The following is a 25,781-nucleotide window of genomic DNA, read 5'->3' on the forward strand; positions in this document are numbered from 1 at the left end:
TAAAAATTAAAATACCCCGGCCAGGTTTTCGGAGTACTGAGGGCCCGATCACTTTTGCGGCGAAAGCGACGGAATTTCTGCCGCTTTGTCGCCCGGTGATCGCTTTTGTCATTTGGTCCGGACCGAATTTTCTCGCCGCAAAAGGAATCGCGTACCGCTTCGTCGCAAGTGTGAACGGGTGCATAAATCGTTCCAATTTTGCTTGGCAAGCTTCTCTGCATAGTCTCGTGCTTGTTTGGTGGGCTCCTTGATCCGCTGCTTTAGGCTTTTTTTGTTTTGTTTTGTTTTTTCAACCTTGCGGTTAGCTTTCTCCGTTTTTTCCGGATGTTTCTGAGGTACGTGGATATCAATGGTAGGTGCTCGTTCTGCTCGTTGTAGAATTTGGGTCTTTTACCGCATTCGTTTATAACTGTCATTTTTGCTTTGGCATCTCTCTGGTGCATAGATTCTCTTTATTTCTTCCAATCGGTGAGTTTAGCTTGTTGAATTTTTTGCTCGCGCGCGCTTTTTCCCGCCAGCGCCATCTGTCCAAATAAACAAACCCTACCAATCGCTTCGCAATGCTCGCACAAGATGGCTGGACCTCCGTTAAAACGGAGCGCCAGGCGAAGCTTGTTGCGCCAGGTTGCGCTCGCTCGCTTCACGGCAATCTCGCTTGCCACCTGCGCGTACGCTTGGGGGAACGCGTCGTGGTTATCCGGTCGGGATTTGTCTGTCCGTGCGCCTGTCAGCTGATCCGCGGCGCTGTGCTGTGCTTGTGCGACTGATGCCAGTGATAATCTTGGCATCTTGAAAGGCTCCGCGGGTGATACGGTAGGCGTAATCGATAGTTGAGCGACTGATAATAGTCGCTGACCTCGTGACGGTGGGCGTATTCTTCGAGCTGTGAGCACGCAGAGTCGTCCACAGCGCTTTCGCCTCCGCCGACGGATAGGGGAAGCCGCTCGACTGCCACTGTCGTCGGGCGCTGGGAGTTACTGGAGTCGGCCGCAGCAGCAAGCACTAATTCCACGCCATGGCCTGGACCAAGTATCAAGGCTTCCTCGCCCTTATGCTCGTCTTCACTGGCTCCATCAACACGCTGGCAACAAAGTAAGTAGGCGTCTTTTCTCTGCTGTCAGTTCGGCAGTGTGCCCGCACCGTGAGCTACAAAGTAGGCGTCATGCCGTAGCTTGAAATGCGGCGGTTCTCTTTAAAAAGCATTCCACCCTCGAAAGTTAAAGCTGCCCGCTCGTTGTTTAAAAGACGAAAACGTTTTTGTTGCCGTCGGTGCGTCATTTAGCAACGCTGTTGACTTTTTACAGATGGGCTGACAACTCCTATTCGATCGGTCGGGATGGCAAATTGCGGCTCTTCGACCACCCCTTTTTGCAGGTAAGTGCGAAGTTCTTTTCTTGTCGGGTAACCCGTTTGGGAGGTAACGCACGTGGTTGAGTCGGTGATGTCAACGGTGTTGTTTTTCGAACGTTCGTTAAAGTGCATTGTTTTGCGACATGTGCTCCCGCCTTGCTCGTACGGTGCGCGTGGATGTGACTCAGCGGAGCAGAGCATGACGCGCGCCGGAGGCAGGCGCGTGCTTGCAATATTACAACAATCTATCTTCCACCCGAGACAATTGTAGAGCGCCTCGTTTCGCTGTCGACGGGAAACAGCGCGCGTCGAATGAAATGTGAAAGGAATAGAAAGGAATCTGTTAATAATTTGAGTGGTGACAATGCCGATTGATGTGCTTGACTCCCTCGTAAATGAGGCGGATCCGTATGACTGACCGATTCGGGTATCGGTCCATTCACACCCTCCTCCACTTTTCCCTTCCTTCCACTGCCCCTCGAATCCCTCGATCCTGCCGTTCTGGTCTGTCCACTTTTGCTGCGGCTTCGCATTGACGCTGATAGCTCAGTTGGTCGTGATGAGATACGACTTTAATTTGAAGGAGCTCTGCTTCAGTACCATACTCATCTCCATTCAAGCCTTGAAAGACGTATTTCAATCGAAAAACCGCAAGAAGTATTGAATAACTTTCGAATTTCGTGCTACAAACAAGATTCGGTGATGTCACAGAAAAAGTTGCCGGAAAGCAGCTAGGATGCCCCACTGCTTCGCACGTTTTCTTTAATATTTTCATTATTGCTTGGAAGTTTGCGATAAAATTGGTCTCACTGTATCGGGACAAAAGTTTATAATGAACCAAGCCTGTATTGTGTCTTTATGGCCCCTTAATGATTCTTTGTGCATGCGCACTTGGTGAGTGGTATGCCTTTGTCTCCACCAAATGTCTTAAATGTCCAGACAATGCACGTTCCACATTGAACCGCCGCGGTGGCTCAGTGGCTAAGGCGTTGTGCTGCTGAGCACGAGGACATGGGTTCGATTCCCGGCCGTGGCGGCCGCTTTTCTGATCGCAGCGAAAAGCAAAAACGCCCGTGTGTACGAGATTTCGGCACACATTAAAGATCCGCAGGTGGTCAAAATTAATCCTTAGCCTTTCACTACGGCGTGCCTAATTGCCTGCGCTGCATTGGCATGATAAACCCTACCATCAATCAACGTTCCCCATTGTCCAGAAAACTTTCATTGTGCACTTTCATTGTATGCAATGTCTGGAAAGTGTTCATTGTGGTTCAATGAACGCAGTATAGGGAAACCAAATTGACTTGATACTACGGACAGTTTAAGAAAGCTATTAGTAGTGTAAAAAAATTGATAGTTTTTCAAAGGCTGTTTATAGGCTTGCTATCAATATTACTAGTGACATAATTAGCCTGGCTACAGGCAGTGCTATAGCATTGCCCGCAAAAGCCTTCTAATGGTTAGTCTCAAAATCCGCCGTGGGTGGCTCTGGCCGTGTTCCTGTGATGCTGATATTGGGCATGTTCACGGATTCGATTTCGCTTTTGCACAATGAGATTAGTATTTGTGGGAGAGTTGGGCCAGTGCTGCATGTTGTCTAGTCTTCCTCAGTCGTGTTTTCTGCACGTCTTTTTATGCTTCTTTGCTTCTTCGCAACTCGCGGGAACTTTATTATTGCACGGCTTTCTTAGATTTTCTAGCTTTTTGCTGCACTGAGGCATCACTGGACATACTTAACAATGCAAGAGCCTTGTACTACATCCAACCTTTTCGTGCATCTTTCATTCACAGAAAAAGTGCAGGTAGTTGGGGGCTATTTGTAGCCGCATCCCCAGAACACGTTTTCCTACGACGCATATGTTGTCAGGCCGCAATTAAGAGTTAAGCACGTCTAATTATTAGGTGTAAGGAAGGCAACAATCTATGATGCACTTGTTCTGGATGGTGACGACAGGGTGAACTGCTGCTGTTGTCATAGCTAACGCTTGGGAGGGTGACCAGAAAATGCACAGGGCTAGGAACCGCGTTTTTTTTTTTTTCTTCGTCATTTGAGTTCCCTACCAAAGCAGTGGGTGTTTTTTTTTGTTTTTTTTTGTCCTATTTTCTCACAGACATGACCGTAACAAGCTTATGGGTGCTGTCAGTGTGCACTGAGGGCTGTCAGCATTGAATCGGAGTGCTGTCAGTGCTGAACTGCACCAAGATGTTTCTTTTTCCTCGTTAACTTGCGACTGCACTACTTGCGGTCTGGCAGGTGTGTTGTGGGGGAAAAAAACTGGCACAACCAACCGCTTTTTCCACTACCAACTTTGTTTTTGTATTGTGCTGCACCTGTAGAAGGCATCGTATGTTTCCGTGCTCTGAGCTTCAGTGGCAGCTGTTGTTAATGGGGACTACATAAGGGCCTTACTTGAGCAGTCGAGTGGGGTGGCTGCTTAGCCATTGTTGTGGAGGCAGCCTGAATGAGGCTGCTGTCTTGCTAAGACATCAAGGAATGAGTTCAGTGGAGGCCTTTGGAATTGTGCTGATTCTTTTTGTACTCCATAAGGCTGGAAGTTCTGCTTCCAGCTGCCGTGGCTGTATTTCCAGTGGAGGCGACGTATAAGTGCTCAAATGTTGCAGGGAAAGCTGGTCTACAATTTAGTTTGCACGTACTACCACCACTGCAACTTACCTCGTAGCAGACGCATAAAGTTAGTAGCGCATCAGAGTGTATTGTCTTGTGCTGGACAGCTGATGCAAGTAAAAATTGATTAGCCAACCTGGCGATGTTTCAGGCTGGGTTCGATGCTAGCTAATAAGGTTTTGGCACCCTTTTCAAAGAGGGAAACTATCACTAGTCTTACCTGCTGGTAGCCAACTTGAAAGGAATTCGTTTTTTCACAGGTAGCATTCACCAGTAACGCTACCTGTGCAATGCACAATAACCTCGGGAGGGCACAGCAGTTCGAGATAGGTGCCGAGGCAGTGGAAGTGGTCAGCGAATATATCTACTTAGGTCAGGTTGTGACCCCGGATCCCAACCACGAGGCAAAGGTAATTAGAAGGATAAGAATGGGGTGGAGTGCATACGGCAGATTTTCTCAGGTAATGAATGGCAGCCTGCCATTGTCGCTGAAGAAAGTGTATGACAGCTGCATCTTACCATCGCCTCCTTTAATAGTTAAAGGAGGCGATGATCTTACCGGTACACACGTACGGGGCAGAAGCTTGGAGGCTCACTAAGAGGGTTCAACTTAAATTGAGAACGACTCAGCGGGCAATGGAGCGGAAGATGATAGGCGTAACATTAAGGGACAAGAGGAGAGCGGAGTGGATCAGGGAACAAACACGTGTTAAGGACATACGAGTAGAAATTGAGAAGAAATGGGTCTGGGCAGGGCATGTAATGCGAAGGCAAGATAACCGCTGGTCATTAAGGGTAACAGAGTGAATCCCTAGAGAAGGGAAGCATGGCAAGGGGCGGCAGAAAGTTAGATGGGCAAATGAGATCAAGAAGTTTGCGGGGATAAATTGGTCACAGTTGGCACAGGACCGGGGTAATGGGAGATTAATGGGAGGGGCCTTTGCCCTGCAGTGGGCGTAGATAGGCTGGTGATGGTGATTCAGCAGGAGGCTCGCATCTTCCATGCATTGAGCTCAAGCAGAAAGGGGGTGCTCACGACTGATCACCTGATTTCAGCTGCTCCTGCTGTTGCACTTCTTAGTGCACTTCTATTTCATTCTGCCACAAAGCTCAGATCTTGTAGCCCCCTCCCCTGTTTGCAGTGGTTGGTGCTTTCTTGCGAGGCACAGGCAGTTGGTAGATTAGAATGTCAATAAAAGTGCTGTTAAAATTGAAATTTTAAGGTGAAGTTTCAAGGATTGTACTTAACTCATTTGGAAATGCGTGAGTTTCTAGGATGACTGATATTCTTGCAGCTGTATTGCTGAGTGGAATCGTTGATCTTGGGATAGTAGTAAACTATGAAAAAAATTACTATGTGTCTGCATGCAGTGGGCTTTTGCAGTGCCCCATTTTGCATACATGTCGCGGCGTGCTCAAGTTTACGGTAGGAATGTGTTACTACTTTGCCAGCTGGTGCGGTGTGATCTGCCTTCACTGAATACGATCTCAGCTTGTGCTCAAAGTGTGAAGCAACACTGGTCCATCACCTCCGCTGAAATAGCGCGCATGCGAAGGGACTGTTTAGGAATTTGGAGGCTGAAAATGGGGCGAGCAGGTGTGAAGCCTATCCTCAACATCAACGGAGCAGGGGACGCTACTCTTGCGGAATGTGAAATGTCAACTGACTATGTTGTGGTCGTACGGGTACGAGAACGATGCGAGATGTGTCCTTGCTGCCAGTCGTGTGTGGTAGGGATTGCAAAAGCGTTAAATTTGTCAAGCAGCAGGAATTTGACCAGAATAGGTGTATTTGTGGCTGAAAAATTGTTTTAAAGCGGGTTTTAAAGGAACTCTAGGAAGTGCTCATAAATTATTTGCAGTTCAGCGCAAACATGTGGATCTCGCACGCCCCGCAGTGCATCTTTCTGGCCCCCAGTTTACTTTTAAATGCAAAATCAAAGTGGTTATAATGCACTTTTGCCAGCCTTTGGCTACTCACTCTTGGCCGAGTGAATTTTCGTGTTGGTTGGTCCTGTTGCGCAAATGCTACCCAGAAAAACTGCTCCGAGCCCGTTTTGGTTTTTATCTGAAAAGCTTGAAACTCGGCACCTGCTATTCTAAACAATCTTTCGCATAGCATTTTTCATTGACATTAGTATATTGTCTGAAGTTTATTAAATGCTGTGGTCACCGCGATGTCGCCGGAGGTAATTTCAGCATAGCTGCTGTCAGGGAATGCTTCCATGTTCCAGCATGTGCTGGGCAATTGGTGACGTGCTGTTGGTTTCTATATAAACAAAATGTGATCGCTGATGTGGCACAATTTCCAAATTATTTCTCTTGTGCATGCTGCCCAGCTATGTACTTCATTACACCTCAGGTGATGCAGGAAAATGAATATGCAAGTTCATTTCTCGTTTGTCAAGTAGCTTCATTAGCACATCATCCAAGTCGAGCATCACCTGTCAGGCCTAGCCAAAACCGATTGATAGGCTTGCAATTTTGTTACTGAATGCAAACCGAGGCAGTCAAGATGAATGTGGCCCTTCTGATGCAGGTTTTCTTCAAGAAAAAAAAAAATTAAGGAAGCTCACATTAACGCGGTCTTGAAGGTAGCAAAGCTGTACGAAACCTTTTGACAATCGCGAAGGTTTAAGGCCATGTTTGCAGCCGACTTGCTTCTTCTTCGCTGTCACAATGACCTTTACTCTGTCATTGTTGCTATCAGTGTGAGGTTCTTCCCTTTTTCTTGAGGTTATAGTCATTGGAGGTCACCTTGGAGGGGCATACATACACTATGACGTTTCTTTCTCGTTCCGAGCAAGGGTTGCCATGATTAAGGCAAACGCTGGAGTTTTTTTTTCCCCAATCTTGACCAGTCTCCCTGAGTGGGTATGCAGGCCTGACAAACCCGTGCTGGGGATGCTTGGCGGTCGTCGCGAGGCACGCACACACAAGTGCTCGGCATTTTCTTGGTTTTTTTGTAACTGCTAGGTGGTTGCAGTGTTTTAACTGCGGACATGAAAAATTACGATTTGCTAAGCACCTTCACTGTTAAAGGGACACTGAAGTGAATTTGTCAAGCTCCCGTTTTTGCTTGCACTGTGTAGACTGGCTCAAATTAACACACTATTCATCGTTTATCCGGTTGACAAATCGGTAATTATTTTACAAAGCGCGAAAGAAGAAAAACTACTATGCGCGGTTTGCGGCGGCCGCACCAACTAAAGGCTGTGACGTCAGGAGGGGGGGGCACGATGATTGGACGATGCCCAAGGTTAGCAATCAAAAGTTTCGGTTTCGGTTCTGTAAAACAAGATGCTTGACATCTGATGGCGTTGTTGGATGGGCATTCTCGATTTCTCAATTATCGCCGTACCGCGCTTCTGCCATGTTGTCGGCTGTCAAATGTCTAAGATAAACCTCCCAGGGCAGCTTGGAATCGTAGAAATCACTAGACGAGGCCTACGCAGTGGATGAACGCCCTCCGCGTCACCGCAGACTCTCAAATGCCATGCGCTTTTCCCGCATATTCGGAGCTTGCCTCACTCATGTCTGTTCGTAAAAAGCTAGTTCGCACCAGGCCAAGGGTGTGCTGATTTCAGGCCTGGGCCCACTGCCCGTAAGCAGTCGGTGCTTGTGGCAACAGCACGCCAGCGAGAACTCGCTAGCGCGTCATTGTCAGTATGCGCGCGTTGTGCGATCTAGCTCGTGGAGCAGTGAACGTTACGGCCCAAAAATGCTGAACTCAGTTCAGAAAACATCGGCCGCATACGAAAAAATCAACTTACAAAAAAAAAATACATGTACCCTCAGGGATTCGAACTTGCGACTTTCGAAACTAATTCCAGCGCCTCAGACCTCTAGGCCACGAGCCGGCGCTGGCCGGTTGGGATATATAAGGTTTATAATGTAGGACCAGTTTACCCTTTTATTTATTTTAAGCATTTTAAGTACTTTATGTGACTATTTGTTGTATATCACTCCTGCAGTAAGTGTCCCCCAAACTTCCACAATATCTCACGTCTAGCAATTGCATTTCTTTGACGGAAAAGCGTTCGCAGATGTGCGGTCGTGCTGCTGACCGCTGTGCTTGTTTACCCAGCGCAAAAAATGCTTCCTGCTCCCTAGTTTTGCGCTGTACGGTAAAAGTTTCGGGTGATTTTATTTTCTTAGTACCTATATTGACTTCGCTGACTCTTCTCCCGCCTTCAATTGGCCTTAGATTTTCCTACTAGCGTAAAGTCAGCGAAGCGTCGCATGTGCACTTTTGCAGCGCTTGTGTGGAGCGACCCGGACTCTGAGTTTGACACAGTGTACAAACTAACAAAGTAAGGAAAGGCACATTCTTTCATTCACAAAGGTGTTGTGGCTTAGTTTCAATTGAGCGAGCGAATAGCGACGACCCGTCGGCGGCCGGCGGACGAAACGCTGGGCTGACCGACTTGATCGGTAGGTCGGCTGGTCGGCGAACCGTGCAGTAGCGCAGCCATTTTCCAGCTCATCTCCTGCTGACGTCACACGAAAACGCCACAGAAAATGGGCGAGCGTAAAGAGAGGAGGACAGCATTTTCGAGTTGATTTTTCTACTAAATAAATTCGCGTAAACGCGGCCAGAGTGGTCGAAACAATGCCTACGGACTCCGAACTACAATTTGCGCTAGTAATCCCGCAATGTTTACAAATCACTTCAGTGTCCCTTTAAAAAGGTCTAAGAGTATGGAAAGTAATTTGCCATGTGTACTGGCAGTCCTCAGCCACTCTAGCATTCCTTCAATCAGTGTGTGCTGGGCAGAGTGGGTGGTAAGGGAAAAAATGGATGGAGAAAAGTTTGGCCACCTGGAAAAGATTCAATCAAGTGCAGAGGAAGGTGCCAGTGAGAGCGGGGGCGGCGACCGTGTGTGTTGCGCAGGCGGTGGGCATGTTCCTGGGCGAGTTCTCGTGCCTGCTGGTCTTTCGGCTGGTCTTCTGGTACTACACACGCAAGGCCAAGGCTGGCGAGGCGGTCGAGCTCCCGCCCAGCGTCAGCGGCAGCAGGGACTTCAACCCGCTCATCTTCCTGCCTCCCGCCATGTGCGACCTGTTCGGGACCTCCATCATGTACATCGGGCTCAATCTCACCTACGCCTCCAGCTTCCAGATGCTCCGCGGTGAGTCCCTCCGGCCTTTTCTTCTTTTTAAAGCGAAGCTGTCTGTGCTGCCTCGCTTGTGCCGTAGAACGTAACCCCGAAATGCACTGCCAGAAAGCCAACCTTGCACAGTGCGTCCCACAAAACAATAAAGCAAAGGTAAATCGAGCACCTCGAGAAAAAAGCTTCCTGTGGTTGGAATCGAACCTGCGTTTCTCGCGTTATGAAGCAGTTTGTCTGAATACGCCATTCCGACACAGTCGAAGTATAGTTTCAATTTTGGACTTTAACACGGGTTGCACAAGAGAAAGCTTTGCATTTCAAGTCTTTCTTAAAGGGACCCTGCAACGCTCTTTGAGCAGTGCAAGTAAACCTGCGCTATATTAGATTACACTGCCAGGAATACCTGAGCCAAATGTTACAAGTGCACGTGAAGCGATGAGTGCGGAAATTGCTGTTAAAGGTGCGGAAAGACCAACCGCGCTCTCTTCAGTTGTCCTCATGATGCACCCCTGGCATGGCCCAAGCGACGTCATTTCTGCCATGGCTGTCCTTTTGGCTGCCGCTGGTCAACTTCGCGGCTTATTTCTCCCATTTCGTGTGACAATCTGCCGTCGTCGGCGCTGTGTACGAACCTCTTCTATGCCTGAACCTGTACACACAGTTTTGCAGTTTCTTTTGTGTTTTGAGTGCGTGCGGAGCTTTAGCGATGAGCTCGATACTTCCCTTTCAGTGAGACCACTCGACAACAAACGTATATTGCTTCAAAAATGCCCTAGAATCCTGAGTGTGTGCTTGCGAGCAGGCAGCCATGCCTGCCTTTTTGTGGCACCAGAGCGAAGATAGACCCCTCCACGCGGAGAAAAGAGCTCCCCAGCCTGCGATATATCAAAGGCTACCGAAGAGAATGCCACAAGCCGCCCCTTTTTTTGGGAGAGCGCACAGCTTTCGTTGTGTTGTCCGCAGTCGAGTTGAGAGGGAACGATTATGCGCAATTTTTTATCGCACCGTAGTAGAACAGATTTCCATAATTCTTGTGGGAGGAGGTTGCTGGGACAATAGACTGTACCCCAAAATACATTCCAAGTTTTTGATGGTAAGTGCTGCAGGGTACCCTTTTAAAAAAAGGGTTTTTTTTTTTTTTTGCTTGCAACGCTTTGTTGTCATTGGGAGCCTAACTTGGGCATCGCTACAGCGGAATTATGGGTCGCCTAAAAAAATTGTTTGCCAGGCAAACTTTGTGGTCGGGAATTCCGCGCATGGTGAATTGCTTTGGGGAAACTAGTCCAAGCCTTAGCATTTAATGGTCGCTTCGTGTGGTTCTTTTCTCTTCTTTCGCAGCAACGCTTTTTTGTGATTGGTACTTGCTCGTCAATTGCACTGCCTTGTTGCAAAGCCAGAGTGGGGCGACACCTTGACACGCATACGAAAGTATCAGTGGTGGTGCGTGAAAGCAGAGCAAGGTGGCCGGTCTCTCCAGGAAGCATGCCAGGTCATTCCAGCCGCATTGTTCCAGGCTTGGCTTTAAGCTGTCTCCAAAAAGAGCCGTCGAGATTCCTCTGAGGCTCTCCTGCCAGCGGTGGGCGGGAAGCGTGCCGTACTTATCGCGAAAGAATGACGAGATAATGCCTCTCTCATTGTGATTGGCATCTGCGAACGGCCATTGTTTTCCGACAACAGCCCCACAATGGGAAGTCGCTGGCCAGGTCTGCCGTGCTTTTTAACAGGCGGAGTATCTCTGCGGACTGCGTGTGTAACCACTGCGATGGCTTGGTGGCTTGCCCGTGCATCTTGCTGTCGAAAACACGAGATTGTAGGTTCAGTTTGCAGGAATTTACAAGGTCTGCATTGATTGGAAAAAAAACCTCAACGTGCAAGGGCATCTTTTAGACCTTTTTTCTTTGATGTGTTAGTCCGCTACTCTAATCCTAGCAATTGTATGGGCAAATATCTTTGCTACTCAACTGCAACTTGAAAGGTTATGGAGGATTTCTTTAATCTTTGCATACTTTTCTGCAGACATTGTAAAGAGATGGCATTTGGTGGATTGATGTGGAAAGCATTTAAGAGACACAGCATACCACTAACCCCTTGGTATTCACGCTGGCAGCTTAGCATGTGCCCTGTGCTTCTTGAGAACATGCTATTGCCAGAATGGCTACCACACACACCTCGCAGCTTACAAGATAGGCTAATGAACCAAGCAGTCGCACTGTGCACAAAGACCTCAAGTGCAAAACTAAGCGTTCGAATTTGCCGCCGAACTGCGTAGCGCGGACCCACTTGCCTGCACACGCAACATAGATGCAGGCTGACTCCTTCCTGGAGGCCTCCTTCTGGTTGCATCTTGCCATGGGTGCATTCGTGCATGCGGAAGGCAGTTGTTTGGGTGATTAGATAAATTGTAGCCAGGTTGGGCAGATAAGTGCCCTGGGTGCTTTCCGTAGTCACGGGCCCCGGCATCACGAGTCTGAGAAGGAAGCGATATTGCTTCCTAAGCTTTGTCAATACAGCCTAAGACCTGAAGGACCATAAAAGAGAGATGGTTTTCGTTCTTGGGGTAAGAGTGGGTCACCAAACAGGTAATTTGCCTGTTCGCTTCAGAGAGCGAAGAAACAGTTGTCAGCTGTGTTCCCTTATTCACTACACTTGTTTACTGCAATGAACCCGTTCTTGACTGTGGGGCAGTTTTTTTTTGCATAAAAATTTTAAAATGAGAAATTTGAGATGTTAAGGTATTCTTTGGTATTTGCACTTCAAATCTGTTATGAATGTTCAGTTTTTGTCTCTGCCTGCAAATCTGCCATTGCAGAAAGTGTTACAGTAAAACCTCATTACAAGAGACACTCAAGAGACCCGGGAAACGTCTCTTGTAACCAAGGTCTCTTGTATGCAATGTTGCTAACATGGTGAACATTGGAAAACCAACCAAACCGCTTTCATTCTAATGTCTCTTATAACCAAGTGTCTCTTGTAACGAGGTTTTACTGTATGTGGTTCAAATAGGTCCGAGAGAAACTGAGCCACAGACAGCTTGGGGAATCCATCCAAGATTTGTGCCAGGAACACGTCTTACTTGAGTGGAAAGTAGTCTTTCCTTCAAAAAGTTACTTTTCACCACAGCCTGCACACATTTTTGTGAAATGGCTTTACCACCTTTTATGTGCTGAAAGCACATTGCTGTACCTTCCAGGCAAACTTCATTTCGAAGGCATGTCTTACTGGTGTTGGATTATTTCATTTTTTGGGGGGGGAGCGGGTGGTTGTAAGTAAACTTTTCAGACTTGTGTTTCAACTGAGCAGTAGTAGGAGTCTCAGTTATTAAAGTAGCATATTTTTTCAAATCATATTTAAATTTCAAATTCCCGTTAAGTTCCCAGGCTAATGTAACACTTGACTGAACACTTTCAAAGATGTTTCTTGCAGTGCAAGAAACTTCTCAAACTTCAAAGTTAGCTGGTGAGTAGAGCATGCTGGTACTTAAGGTATTGCATACAAGGCAAGCTGTTTTATCCTGAGCGTATCGAAGTCTCCTTTATTATTTTGCTGCACGTAGTCTTGCCAAGCCGAGTATGGGCATAGTGTGGAGTTCTTGTAATAAAATTGTTGTTTGTATAACGTGTAACATCGTGTTCAAAGAAATTAGTTTCTCAAAAAAATTGTCCACCTAGGAAGTTGTTTATAACCGGTTGCCTACCTAATATACTGACTTACATTGCACATACATAACAAAAATTCTTCAGTCTTTTCACTCTGGGATCGATGAGCACCAAAGCTGTGATGGGTTGCCCTAATCAGTACGTCTATGCGTGAAACTAAACATTTGTTTGTAATTTGCAATTGAGCATACTTTGTTGTTAATCACATGAATGAAGCGTTGAAGGACTAGTTTTATTCTAGAGGACAAACATCGGGCTGTCCACTCCCCTCCCACAGAATCCCATGTATTGAGATGAAACTTGATGCAATGTTAGTCGTCATATTACCAATTGTCATATAGTTTGTTTCGGGATAGTTTCAACAAAACAAGAGTTAGAGCCATTTTCTTTGATTGCAATCACTCTGTAGGGGGCCGTGTATTGGCAGCAAGTGAGAATTCTCTAATGTTTACAACTTCATTGTGAAGTAATTAACCGTGACGAGTAAGTGAAACTCTTAGTGGCCATGATTTCTTGCAAGGTATTTAATTAGATTGAGGGCTGCGCAGCATTCGCCAGAACTAAAATCTTGTGTTGTCGCGACGTAGAGATAGACTGACATCGACCGCTGCCAGGGAATAGCTACATGCAGTGCCGCTATACCCAAAATAAAATTGCTGTGGGGTCACAGAGGGACCCTGTAGACTTGTGCCTGAGCAGAATGATTTAGAAATGACCTTTGCTGCCACTTGGCACTTCGTGTATGAAGTTTGGTATATAGACAGGCGATCGCGAGTTGTCTTCTGGTCGTTCACTTGTTTGCTGGCCACTGCAGTGCCTGCTTGCAGCTGATACTATGGTGAAAATTCAGTTTTGATGTAGACTGAGTGCTTTTGCTCTGTATCGAGTCCTCCGCCTGAGCATGCAATTTCTCACAACCCGCTGATTAGGGGGTAATTGCTGCGGAATGTGGCCCTGAGGGCCAAATTGTATAGCACATGGTGTAAGCATGGTTTGTGCAACATTTTTTGCTATGGCAGCCCTGCTGCAAACGAAATACGGCTATTTGAATGTCAGAAGCACACAACCAATACCATGTAGTCAGGTCGTGATGAGCAATGGCCATGACCAGTTTAAGTTCCGAGCGCCGTATGGTGGCAGATTCGTATCATTCATTGTTGCTTTGTTCCATGTGCATGGCAGTTTTGTTAGAAAACGTGACCACCAACACTGCGTCCCTACTCCCAGGTGCGGTGATCATCTTCACGGGCCTGCTGTCGGTAGCGTTCCTGGGGCGGCATCTGCGCTCGTACGAGTGGCTGGGCATCATGACGGTCATGTGTGGCCTGGTGGTGGTGGGCCTGTCCGACATCCTCTTCCCCGACAGCCACTCCACCAAGGGGCCCAACAGCATCATCACCGGTGAGGGATGGCTTCACACCCTGTCTGGGGACACTCTCTTGCGGCTGTGTGTGAAAGCATTGGGCTGAAACTGGGCTGCAGTCATTTTCCTGCAGTGCAGCTATGTGTGGAATACTCACATTTTTGGGTCTCCTGTAATTGATGGCAAGTTAGTTGGTGTTTCTGTGGCATGGGCTGTTTCAGTGTGCTGCTTCAGTGCGAGCTGCTGCATAGAACTGTGGCATGTGGTGCAGATGTGGTTCACTTCCTGTAATGAAAATTTCATTGGTTAGTGCCCAACTTGGAAAAACAAAGTTATCGGTACTAGTCATTTGATGATCCAAAAAGCTAGTGGCCTTGTCCGGAATTTGCCAATGAGGTTAGTGCGTCTCAGATAGTGGTTAGGCAAAGGAACCTTTGAGCTCTTAGCATAGAGTTCGAGGGTTTATATTACTCATGCTGCATGTTGAAATTGGCTATCACGGTAGAGCTATGGTGGGTTAACAAGTGCTGTGTTTACTCGTATATAAGCCACTTTTTAAACCTCGTTTGAGTGTAGGTTACACCAGAGCCACGCCTATAGCTACATGTGCACACTCTGCAGTGCTACTAAAGCTTCAGTGCAGAATGCAACTGATTATTATAAACACTTTATCTATTCATCACCCCTTTGGTCCTCACCACTGTCACAAACTTGCTAACCTCATCCACACTCTCCGGACAGGGCCGCCAACTCTTCCTATCATCAAATAATGACTACAGTTACCGTATATTGCCGTGTTCAAGTCTACCTTCTTTAGAAAAAAATGACCTTCCAAAATTAGGGGGGGTCGACTTATAGGTGGAGTCGACCTATACATGAACTGCCATTTGCTAAAAATTCAAATTTGCCGCCGCTCAAAAGTTGTTTCTGGAGCAGACTAGAGCCACTACAAAGCCCTATCTAGCCAGCATGGAGGCTAGCCAGCACGAGCCAGTCACATGAGTCGCTCGCCATTTTGGAAAGCACTCTGTGTTGCGGGCGGCACGGTTGAGGCATTGGTGACCGTTCCTGACCAGACGTAACAATTCCTCTGCAAGCTCGGTGCCAGTGCAGCGCGGCATTCAAACACAAGGTGATTTTGTTTGCCGAGGAGAAAAACGTCGCTGCAGAACGAGAGTTCAACGTCTCCGAAAAGTGTGTTCGGGGATGGCAGCAGAAGAAAGACCGGATCTTCACGTGCGCTGGTACGCGTCAGTCGTTTTGCAGGGAGACGTTGCCCTGTCGTTGAAGAGAAAGTGCTCAAGTGGGTGCAGCGGCAGCGGAAAGAAAGCCTCAGCGTGTCCTACGAGGACATCGAAATGAAGTCGCGGGACGTCGCAAATGAGCTAAACATCCACCGCGACGAGTTCAAAATATCCAAGATATGGATAACGAACTTTATGAAGCGGAACGGGCTGAGTCTCCGGCGTCACACGACGGTTGCACAAAAGCTCCCGGAGACGTACGACGAAAAGCAGCTTGAGTTTCGGCGGCACGTCAAGGACCTGAGGAGGTGGCGCGGGCTCCTGCTCGGCCAGATCGGCGGGGCCGACCAAACCCCGGTCTGGTTCGATATGCTGAGCAGGAGAACTGTCGCCGAAAAGGGAGAGCGTCAGGTCCGCCTCCTAACAGGGAATGAGCACAGCCACTTCACCGTCATGTTGTGCTGTACGGCAGACGGTCACAAGTTGCCACCCTTCATCGTTTTCAAGCGGGGGAAAACCCTGCCAAAGGAGACGTTCCCGCGCAAGGTCATTGTGCGAGTGAACGAGAAGAGTTTCTCCAATGAAGACACCGTGCTGGAATGGTTTCGGATGGTGTGGTGCAGGAGTCTCGGAGCATGCTTGTGCTGGACTCTTTCCGTGGCCACATGATGGACCGGGTCAAGAAGGCTGTGGCCAACGCAGAGTGCGACCTTGTAATCCCGGGGGGATGATGTCGATGCTTCAGCCGGTCGACGTATCCCTCAAAGCCCTTCAAGGACCGTGTCAGGGCTCTGTACAACGACTGGATGAAACAGGTGGACAAACCCACAACACCCACCAGCCATGTGAAGCGCCCATCCCTGAGCATGGTAGCCCAGTGGGTTAATGACACCTGGTATGGCCTACCTGATGACATGGTGCGTGACACCTTCGTGAAGTGTTCGATTTCGGCCCCGCTTGAGCCAGCCACCTCCGATGACGACGAAAGCCATGAGTAGGCTTAGGCTTCGAGCTACCGCTCTGGAACTGGTCACTTTTTGGTTGTTGCCAATCATTTTTCGATATTTTTGTTTTGTTTCGTTGGCTCGGCGACAGCATTGACGGTCGCATCCGCAGTGGGAATAAGTATTTTTAATCCTTCAGTAGTGTTTTTTCTTTCTCTTTTCTTCTTTTTTTATTTTTTCGGAAATGAAAACTAGGGGGGTCGAATTATTTTCGTAGTCGACTAATAGGCGGCAATCTACAGTAATTGTTTCTCGCGCTATGTACCAACCATATGCAGCATGGATATATGCTCACACTGCAACGATTGACCATTTTGCAATTTCACTCAGTAAAAAATGTAACAAGGCAAAGCAAAGTACGGCCTCACGCCAAAGTTTTTCATTTTTAATTTAAATTGTTTCCTTGCTTTGGCTTCAATGTTTGTTTTTCTCCGGTTCTGCTTTCGTGTTCCCCCTGTCTTTTTTTGGTGTACCCTGCATTCTTCCGAAATAAAAATCCTGTGTGCGCCACTGATACCAGCCGAACATGACTATGGTAATAGCAGAAATAAAGGAAACGAAAAAAAACTGTTTAGGGTGGCTGCTATTCCAAGATGCAGTGCAAGTGGGTCTGTATGTAGTGCGAGAACGTAGGGTCAAGCCCTTGCCATTTGGTTCAAAGGTCAAAACTCCAAAAACAGAACATGGAAACAGTCAACCTGAACAGTTCCTGTGGTAAATAGTGCTTGCAGAAATTCTGTCTGCAAGCAAGGACTGTGGTTCTCGAACATCTTGAAGTAGTGCATTCGACACGGGCACACTACGAAGGAAGTAGACAGGCCATAGTGATGTCTACTTATTTCTACCTGTGTTGTATGTGCTATTTCAAAATGTTCAAGAACCACTTTCAGCTATCCTCATCGTCGATTCCTCTGGAGCTGTGGGTGCATTAATCGTGACATCTGTCCTGTCCCATCCCCCTCATACCTTTTCTTTCTCCCCCTTTCCGTTTTCCAGGTGACCTCTTGATCGTGCTGGCCCAGGTGATCTCAGCCTCGCAGATGGTCATCGAGGAGAAGTTTGTCACCAAGTACAAGGTGGCCCCCCTGCAAGCTGTCGGATGGGAAGGCAAGTGGCATCTCTGCAACTCTGCGGGGCAACTGCGGCCGTCGCAGGCAAAAGCGAGTGTGGAGCACTTGTGGTGCATGTTGTAAGAGTGGGGAAAATTAACACCCAGCGGTATCGTACTACGTATAACCAAATTATACTTCTGTATGGCAAGGCATATCTACTGAACTGACTGCTTGCAGATAGCTACTAGGTTGTCAGAATACTAGGTTGGCAACCAAAGCCTATCCTTGGTGCTGGGGTGGTCCCTGTTGTCTCTTCCTTTTGATGCCAGATGGTGGCACCTGACATTTGACTAAGCATGAGACTGAACATCAAAACTTCACTTTTGCTTTGCGTTTGGGGATAAGTCTACTGGAGTACAGCATGATGAAGACTACAGTTATGGCTGGTGACAATGCCTGCGTCAGGGTAGATGCACCTTGCAGTGAAGCTGCATTTCGGGGCAAAATTGTCATATTGCCCACAGTCTAACTTTGCCGTTCAGATTTGTCAATTATCGGTGCAGGCTGTTCAGGCGAACATACGGTACCCTTGGTTAGACATCAAAGGTTGTTGCACCTCACTAGGTTTCATTGCAAAGCTAGGTTTCTGACAACCAGGCAACATGTACAGCACACTGAAAGGAAGCCACATCTGATATTAGTGACACTTTATAATTTTTTATGCGGTTTTCATTGTACCTGTGAAATTAATTTGCAGTAAGCCAAGAAACCAGTGGCAATCCCCATGCCCCTTCCAAGAAACCTGGGAGAAACTGCGACTTAGTCTTCAGAGCACTTTGTAGACTCAGTGTGTTGTACATTAAGCTGGAGGCTGTTCTGTGAGGATCGGCTTTTTGGCACAACCAGGGAAGGGAACACTTGGTGCAGCACCGTATTCTCGTCTGAGCAGCTGTAGGGGCCATTCATAAAGTTTTCAATGAGCCCCCATGTTCTCTTCAACATGGGCCATTGTGTGCCTACAGAGGGGAGAAACAGAGGCATGTGAAAAGTGTAGGGCTGGTTCGGCGCATAGTGGCATTCAAGAGTTCAGGAGTCTTCTCTTGAAGCACAAGTGATGTTGGATTCATGGCTTGAGTGGTTCTACTAACTGGGGCGCAGCCTGTGCCTTATTTCCACTCGTTTTTGCAGGCACTGGCATTGCAGATTGTGCCATGTGTAGTTTGCCCAGTTATGAAACAGTGCGCGTGTAACCTCTACCACCTTTCAGGTGCTTGACAGTGAAGATCAGTCACTCTTGGAAACGTGCCAACGGCTGTGCAGGCTGGTTTTCTGACCCGAGGCCCTCTCTCCTCCGTGCAGGCTTCTTTGGCTTCGTGGTGCTGGGCGTGCTGCTGGTGCCCATGTACTTCATCCCGACGGGCAACGCCATCTTCCAGAACCCCGGCGGCCAGATGGAGGACGCCATCGACGGCTTCATCCAGATCGGCAACAGCTGGCAGGTCTGCACCGGCGTCATCGGTGAGGTTTTTGCCTGCTCACCTGCATCTCTTCTCATTGGCCGTCAGCTTGCAGAGCTTCAACCGGACCCAGGAGTGTTGTTTCCACTGTTTTAACGGTCCTGGCAGTTATGGGCATGTTGCGGCAACTACTTGGCACTGAATCTGTTGTAGTGGATTTAGACTAAGGCTCTTGGTAGGCACACAGGCTCTTAGGAGAAATATTAATCATCTCCCAGGCTAAGTATGTGGAACTTGCTAACTCGTGCTTGCTTGGCAGGAGGCAAGTGCACAGCTGTAGGAATGTTCCAGTTAAGTACGATAGTACTTTGTAACAGTGAACAAACTTGCAGTTGTCTAAGTACTGCTGTTTGTTGTCACTAGGAGCACACGTTGCGTGCTGCATAAATTACAGCTGTGATGATCCGTTTTAATATACTAGTACCAGGTACAAGCCTGGCATTTCCGGTGCAATGTAAAACGTTAAGCGCGTTGATATGCAGCGCCCCACCTCTAAACTGGCCTAAAGGATACCAAACCAGCCTTATTTACGGAGAAAATTTGCAGAATTAAACAAAGGGAACATTTTACAGTGAAAAAGTAGCAGGTCTTCGAAAAAATATTGGCATGGTGTTGGGGCTTGAATTCGGGGTGTTCGTGTCAAAGCCCATCATTGTACCCCTAGACTACTGAGGCATAAAAGAACGGGAGGAGTGTTTTAATTAATCAAAGCAGCAGATGGCACTGGTGCTCAGAGGAACTGCCAGTCTTCTACCCACAAGGGCATAGAATCTCGCAGTACAGCTGTTTGTGTCCCCCCCCCCCCCTTCCTGAGTGGAGCACTTGTAAACTCCTTCTCTCCTCCTTCCCCTCTCGCAGGCACGGTCCTGAGCATCGCCTTCTTCAACTTTGCGGGCATCAGCGTGACCAAGGAGCTGAGCGCCACGACGCGCATGGTGCTGGACAGCGTGCGGACGCTGGTCATCTGGCTCTTCTCGCTGGCCGTCAGCTGGCAGAGCTTCAACTGGACGCAGGTCGTCGGCTTCGTCGTGCTCATCCTGGGCATGTTCCTGTACAACGACGTCGTCCTGCGGCCCTTCCTCATCCAGCGCGGGTGCCTCAAGGACAGCTACGCAGAGGACGACCTCAGCGGGCTCATCCAGGAGGAGCGGGGGCCGTCCTCCCAGGCGCCTCCCTCGCCGCCCGTCAGACGCGAAGACCCCGTCCCGTGACGACGACACCGTCCGACTGCGATCTGCCGAAGCCTGTGCCTATTGTGAACTGAATGCGAGACTGTTTTTGCCGGTTTAGAGGACTCCAGGTTAGTGGTTGCCCGATGAGAGCAGTTCAGCCTTTGTGGGTCGACACGAATCTTTGAGGAGCTGGGATTGTCTGATGTGTGCAGCAAGTTGCAGCTTTGGTAACCCGAGTGTGTAGTTCTACAGTGCGTTGCTGCAATTCCACTGCTATCTGCTGAAGCCGGTGTGTTTGTTAGAAGTCTTAAGACTCGGGGATGGTGGTTGCCCACCGCAAGCAATTCAAGCTATGTGGTGTTTCAACATGGATCTTCTGCGCAAGTCTGAGCCAAGCTGGGATGCCATCTGGAAGTTGTTGATGAGCGACCCAAATGCCGTGAGGAACTGCTTCTACAATGGCAAGAGACAGTCCTGCACATAGTGCCTGTCAGTGTTTAGATTTGGACTTCTCTTTTAAAGGTGTGGGAAACCATTGCGTCCAACGAAGGATTGTTCTGGGCTGCGCAAATTTCGAACACTTCGTGCAACCTCTGTTCAGCATTTCGCTAAGGTAATGCCTTGCATTTTGGCTGTGGTTCTGCACTGTTCTGTCGGGAAGCTGCAGCGTTTTCTTTCGCTTGCTGCGTGGAACTTTAAAAGCTATGAATGCCGAGGCTTCTAGGCGCAGAATGGCTTTTTTTGTTTTCTGTCTGTTGATACTGGTGAGCTGATTTTTGAGTTGTGCATTAATGCCCAGGCTCTTAATCTTTTTCTCTTATTTCTTACGTTGGTTCTGCTAATCTAACTTAAAGTTTTGTTGTTGCAGTACGTTTACTTAATCCTGGTCATTGGGAGAGTAAACTCGAAGTATTCTCTCAACACAAGCAGTCTAAGTGGTCTCGTGAGCAGATCATGACATGCAACCAAAGCCGAGTGCATTCCAGATGATATCTGTGTTGCAGTTTCCTAGGTGGCCTCTAGACAATGAATTGTAGACTTGAGGCGAAACTGGCATGAAGTGACACCTGTGATAAGTTTGTGTACACTACTGATGGTTCAGCAGTTGCATTATACCCACTGTTCCACTTGGAAGCGAGAAAACGATTGAGGCCTTCAGTTCGACTACTCACTCCACAGAACAAAGTTGCAAGTACAATGCCTGTCCCACGCTGCATGCTAGGTCGAAGCACAATGCCAGTGAAGGCAGTGTAGTGTAGCATTGAACGGGTCGTTTTAAGGTGTTGCAATCCACAGTATTTTCTTCTTTGGACCCTGTGCTGTTTAAATTTGAAACTAATTTTAATGTACGTTGTTCAGGTTCCCATTGCCGAATTTTAACAAAAGCAGTATGAAGTGTTGACTGTCTCTGTATGTGGCTGCAAAGGAATCTCCCGATTCTTGGCTGTACATTGCAGTCTGTTGTGCCCGGTCGGGTCTGTAATTAAAGTTTACAGTTGTCTTTTACCTCCTCCTTTGTTTTGCATCCAGCGAGCACATTTCTTCCCTGTACCCTTGCATGCATACACACATTTCCACACGCCTATCCCCATTTCCACCTGACACACACCCATACACACACAAAAACAAACAAGCTTCCACCAAGCACTTTGATACGCAACTGCTTGTACGTAACTCTTTGGTACGTAATTGTGTCACTGAAAGTCATTTAGGGGTGCACAAGAAAAAGCAAGCGCAGTGCTACAGGCATTGTGGCTGCTAAAAGCACCTGAGCGGCACACTACGTATTTTTAGGTAAAGTATATTGTCCCAGCCATCTCCTCCCGCAAGAACAATGAAAATCTGTTCACTATCACCGAAACTATGCGCGATGAGAAATCTCGCATAATTGCTCCCTCTCAACTTGACCACGGACAACGTGATGAAAACTGCTTGCTCTCTCCCGGAAAGGGGGGCAGCTTAGTGTTCTCTTCAGCGACCTTCGATATATCTCAGGCAGGGGAGTTTTCTCCTTTTCTCCGCAACGTGGAGGGGTCTATTTCCGGTCTGGTGCCATGAGAAAGCAGGCATTGCTGCCTGCTCGCAAGCGCGCGCTCGAGCTGTTAGGACGTTTTTGAAGCAATAACTGTTTGTTGTTGAGTGGTCCGATTGAAAGGGAAGTATTGAGCTCATCGCTCAAACTCTGCGTGCACTCAAAACACCAAAGTAACACCAAAACTGTGCATACAGGTTCAGGCATAGAAGAGGTTAACGCCGACGACGGCGGATCGTTACAGGGCATGCAAGAAATAAGCCATGAAGCTGACCAACGACAGCTTATAGGACAGCCATGGCCGAAATGACGTCGCTTGGGCCATGTCAGGGGTGCATAATGAGGACAATTGAAGAGAGCGCGGTTGGTTTTTCAGAGTCTCTCGCACATTTGCGCACTGCACATGTAATATTTGGCTCGGGTATTCCTGGCAGTGTAATTTAACCATCGTGCAGGTTTACTTGCACTGCTCAAGGGTGTTGCAGGGTCTTCCCGGACGCGGCGGCCGCTTTTCTGATGGAGGCGAAAAGCAAAAACGCCCTAGTGTACGAGATTACGGCGCACGTTAAAGATCCCCAGGTGGTCAAAATTAATCCGGAGCCCTCCACTACGGCGCGCCTCATCGCCTGCGTTGCGTCGGCGCGTTAAACCCTACAATCAATCAATGTTGCAGGGTCCCTTTAAATGGATCACCTCAGAGCGATTGCAGGAAATCTTGTGAAGCAGCAGCCACAGGGTGCAGTGTTGCATTGCTAATGATGCATCACATCGCTCTTCCCACAAAGTGCTCTCTTAGCATTGTAGCAGCTGATATTTGCACTGCGTGGCCACTGGAAGCCAAGCTGAGGAACGACTCTGCATTAATGTAGGCTTGTGCGATTCTTCTGCACAAAACTTGTGGTAAGCAGTGTTAGAGCTTTCTGCGTGGCCTGTGCCAAACACCTTGGTATAACTGCACCGTAAAACATTTATGGAGTACTGTGATCAGTGTACAAATGCAGTTTGTAGGCACTGCAAGACACTTGGAGTGTTGCCAGCTTTTTATCCAGGAGCAGCCTTAGCTAGGGCAACATGTAGATTCTGCTGTTCAAGTGCGATTTCCTTCCAGAGATTAGGTTAACACGTACTTTGGTAACATTGTGGAGGAAGCCGTGAAAATTTTGTCATCACCTTTTCTGCATGAATGTGGAACTCTACTGCTAACATGACTAGGGTGCATAGGCTGCGGTAAGTGCTAGACTACGCAACGGCTCAGTTTCAGTAACTCCAGTTGTCAGTCACCCATCTTCACTTGAGGTGAGGTTTGAACTGCCTGCTACTAACAGCCATGATTGGTGAAGGTGAATTGACCAACAAGCTCGTCCGTAAGATTCCCAAGAATACACTTTCCCAAGTTCCTTGCCCTCTTAAACCATGCCTGGCTCACTCCGACTGTCTTAATTAAATGGGCCACGAAGACAAAATGGAAGTTTGGTTCAAGTAAAAGATTGCTTTGTCCCAATATGATTTCCTCCACTACGGCCCTCCACTAGGGCACGCCTCATCGACTGCGTTGCGTCGGCATGTTAAACCATACAGCCAAATCAAATCAATCGAACCTGATTTTATTTGATCCTATAACTTGAATTGTAATGTGCAGTTAACACACTAATAACTGTGCTTTTAGTCCTGGCCAATGTCACGTCACTCCTGTCCATATAACGTCACTGTGGCAAAAAAATTAAGGTTTTCAATATTTATTGTGTTTTTTCGATGAAGAAATGCCCTTCACGACTGGGACGGAGCTGAGTTACTTGCCGAAGGTTAGTTCTTTCGAACTGAACAGAGTTGCATTTTGCCTTCATGGCCCCTGTGCAAAAAATTAGTAGTGGCTTGGCTCTGCTATGCGAGGATATACGTAGCGTGAGCGAAGGTTCAGCAATCCAGTCCAATCCAGTCCAGTCCAGTCCTGTCCAGTCACTGCTCCTCGCGCATGCTCAGCACGGCTCTTCACGAGCCACGCGAAACGGCTATCAAGCGGCTCCGGTGCAGCGTCAGACTTGGCTACTGCGCAATTGAGGCGCACACCTGGGCACGCGCCGGCGCCAGTGCGTCTGCCGTGGCTATGACGCAACACAATCCACTTTAATCCCAGCCAATCCAATCCAATGTCCCTCCTGCTTGCGCAGAACGGCCCTTCATGGCACACGCGAAACTGCTCAACCTCGGCCAGTGTGTGTAGCTTACGCTACAAAATTGTGAAACCACTACCTACCTGTTCCCGAACCTGACGGACCACAATCTGAACCTGACTGCCCCATCTTCGCGGCATTTTGTGTTGGTAGGCTGGTTGAGCACGACACTGTCTTGAGTAGCACCTTCACATCCCACACCCTATCACCAGAACAGGTTTCCACAACACCACTTATCCACTCCATACACATTACTTGCGCTGCCCGTGGCATTAATGACTTTCTTAGCTCCTCCCATGTCCGAGGTAATCTTGGTCTGCACTTGAACGTTTCGCTCCCTCCCATTATCTTGGACCTGGACAAAACAAAAAATTACGCCCACCTCCCCTCGCGGGAACCCTGCTGTGATGCGACGCTGAGGGGGGTTCAAGCGCAAGCGGAGAGCAACCGTCGACCGAAAGGCCACCGGAGAGTGGCACACCGGTTATTTGCGCAGCGCGCCTGAAGGACAGGAGACCGCGGAGAGAGAGAGTACTGCACATGCGCAGCACCGCGCGCAGCGCCGCCCACCGGCGTAGTGAGAGCGCGCTGGGCCGCACACACACTCACCTGGGCACGTGCCGGCGCCAGTTCGTCTCCCGCGGCTTTGACACAACACAATCCAATCCAATCCAATGCCCCTCGCGAGAGTGTTCGCTATCGGGAGGAGAGGGGGAGAGTGGCTGCGGACAACGGACACACGCAGGAAGGACAGGGCCGCCGACAAGAGATGCTCTGAGCGTCGCATCTAATAAATTCTTCCTCACGTACCCCAATACGTACTCCTCCCTCTCCAGCCGTACCACCTGGTTCTCCATCTTTGAAAGGCATGCAGTTGGGAGTTAAACAGAAAAAAAAAAAAGTTTTTCCGTGGTTGTGCTCATCTTGGTTGTGCAACAGCTCAATTTTTAAGTGAGAGCGTGCAGTGAGCTCGGACACAATGGCACCGCAAGACAAAACACAGGCACTGTTCGGTACACTTCGCACTGCAGATGCGAACATGCAGTGAATTTGGGTGCAGCCAGAGCCTTCTTGCATCATTTTCTGATGCAATCACTCCGGAGCGCATTCCCTTCAACGATGTTTCACCAACTAGCCTTTGTGTTCCTTTGTACCTGGCTCTACCTGTTCGAACTTTTTTTATTTGGTGGTTGGCACTCCCCAGGGCTCCATTTTGTCGACCACCCTTTTCAACCCTGCTTAGCCTTGCTATCACACTCCATTCCCATTTTTGCTTACTGTTCCCAGAGGGACAGCCCAGGCGAACTGAATAACGCGGTCTGCCATGCATGTGGTGCTGTGCATGGTGACGTCATGTTTAAGGTGCCGCTTTCCTGGCTCTGTTGAGCTGTATACATAGCATATGCAATAGCACTGCAAAGGTGCCAACAAAGTACGTTACAAGTCTTTTAGACTGGCTGGTGATGCTGGTCATCATGCC

At 48.3% G+C, this 25,781-nt stretch overlaps 1 protein-coding gene across 1 annotated transcript; it reads left to right on the top strand.

Annotated features, from left to right (window-relative positions):
- The first annotated feature begins 642 nt into the window (after positions 1–642).
- On the top strand, positions 643–21,604 carry Tango9 (transport and golgi organization 9). The gene is made up of 7 exons (XM_077679238.1): positions 643–1,092; positions 1,305–1,374; positions 8,871–9,108; positions 13,974–14,147; positions 17,354–17,464; positions 18,769–18,927; positions 19,785–21,604. The coding sequence occupies exons 1-7, from the start codon at positions 1,016–1,018 to the stop codon at positions 20,135–20,137; spliced, it is 1,182 nt and encodes a 393-aa protein (XP_077535364.1). The 5' UTR covers positions 643–1,015; the 3' UTR covers positions 20,138–21,604.
- The last annotated feature ends 4,177 nt before the right edge of the window (positions 21,605–25,781 follow it).

The sequence above is a fragment of the Haemaphysalis longicornis genome, unplaced genomic scaffold (assembly GCF_048455015.1).
Source record: "Haemaphysalis longicornis isolate Haplotype H1 unplaced genomic scaffold, Haemaphysalis longicornis Haplotype H1 scaffold_7, whole genome shotgun sequence".
Lineage (NCBI taxonomy): Eukaryota > Metazoa > Arthropoda > Arachnida > Ixodida > Ixodidae > Haemaphysalis > Haemaphysalis longicornis.

Coding starts and splice junctions, on each gene's coding strand:
- Tango9 (XM_077679238.1), top strand. CDS start 1,016: ATGGCCTGGACCAAGTATCAAGGCTTCCTCGCCCTTATGCTCGTCTTC. Junction 1,093..1,304: donor ATCAACACGCTGGCAACAAA/GTAAGTAGGCGT, acceptor GACTTTTTACAG/ATGGGCTGACAACTCCTATT. Junction 18,928..19,784: donor GGTCTGCACCGGCGTCATCG/GTGAGGTTTTTG, acceptor CCCCTCTCGCAG/GCACGGTCCTGAGCATCGCC.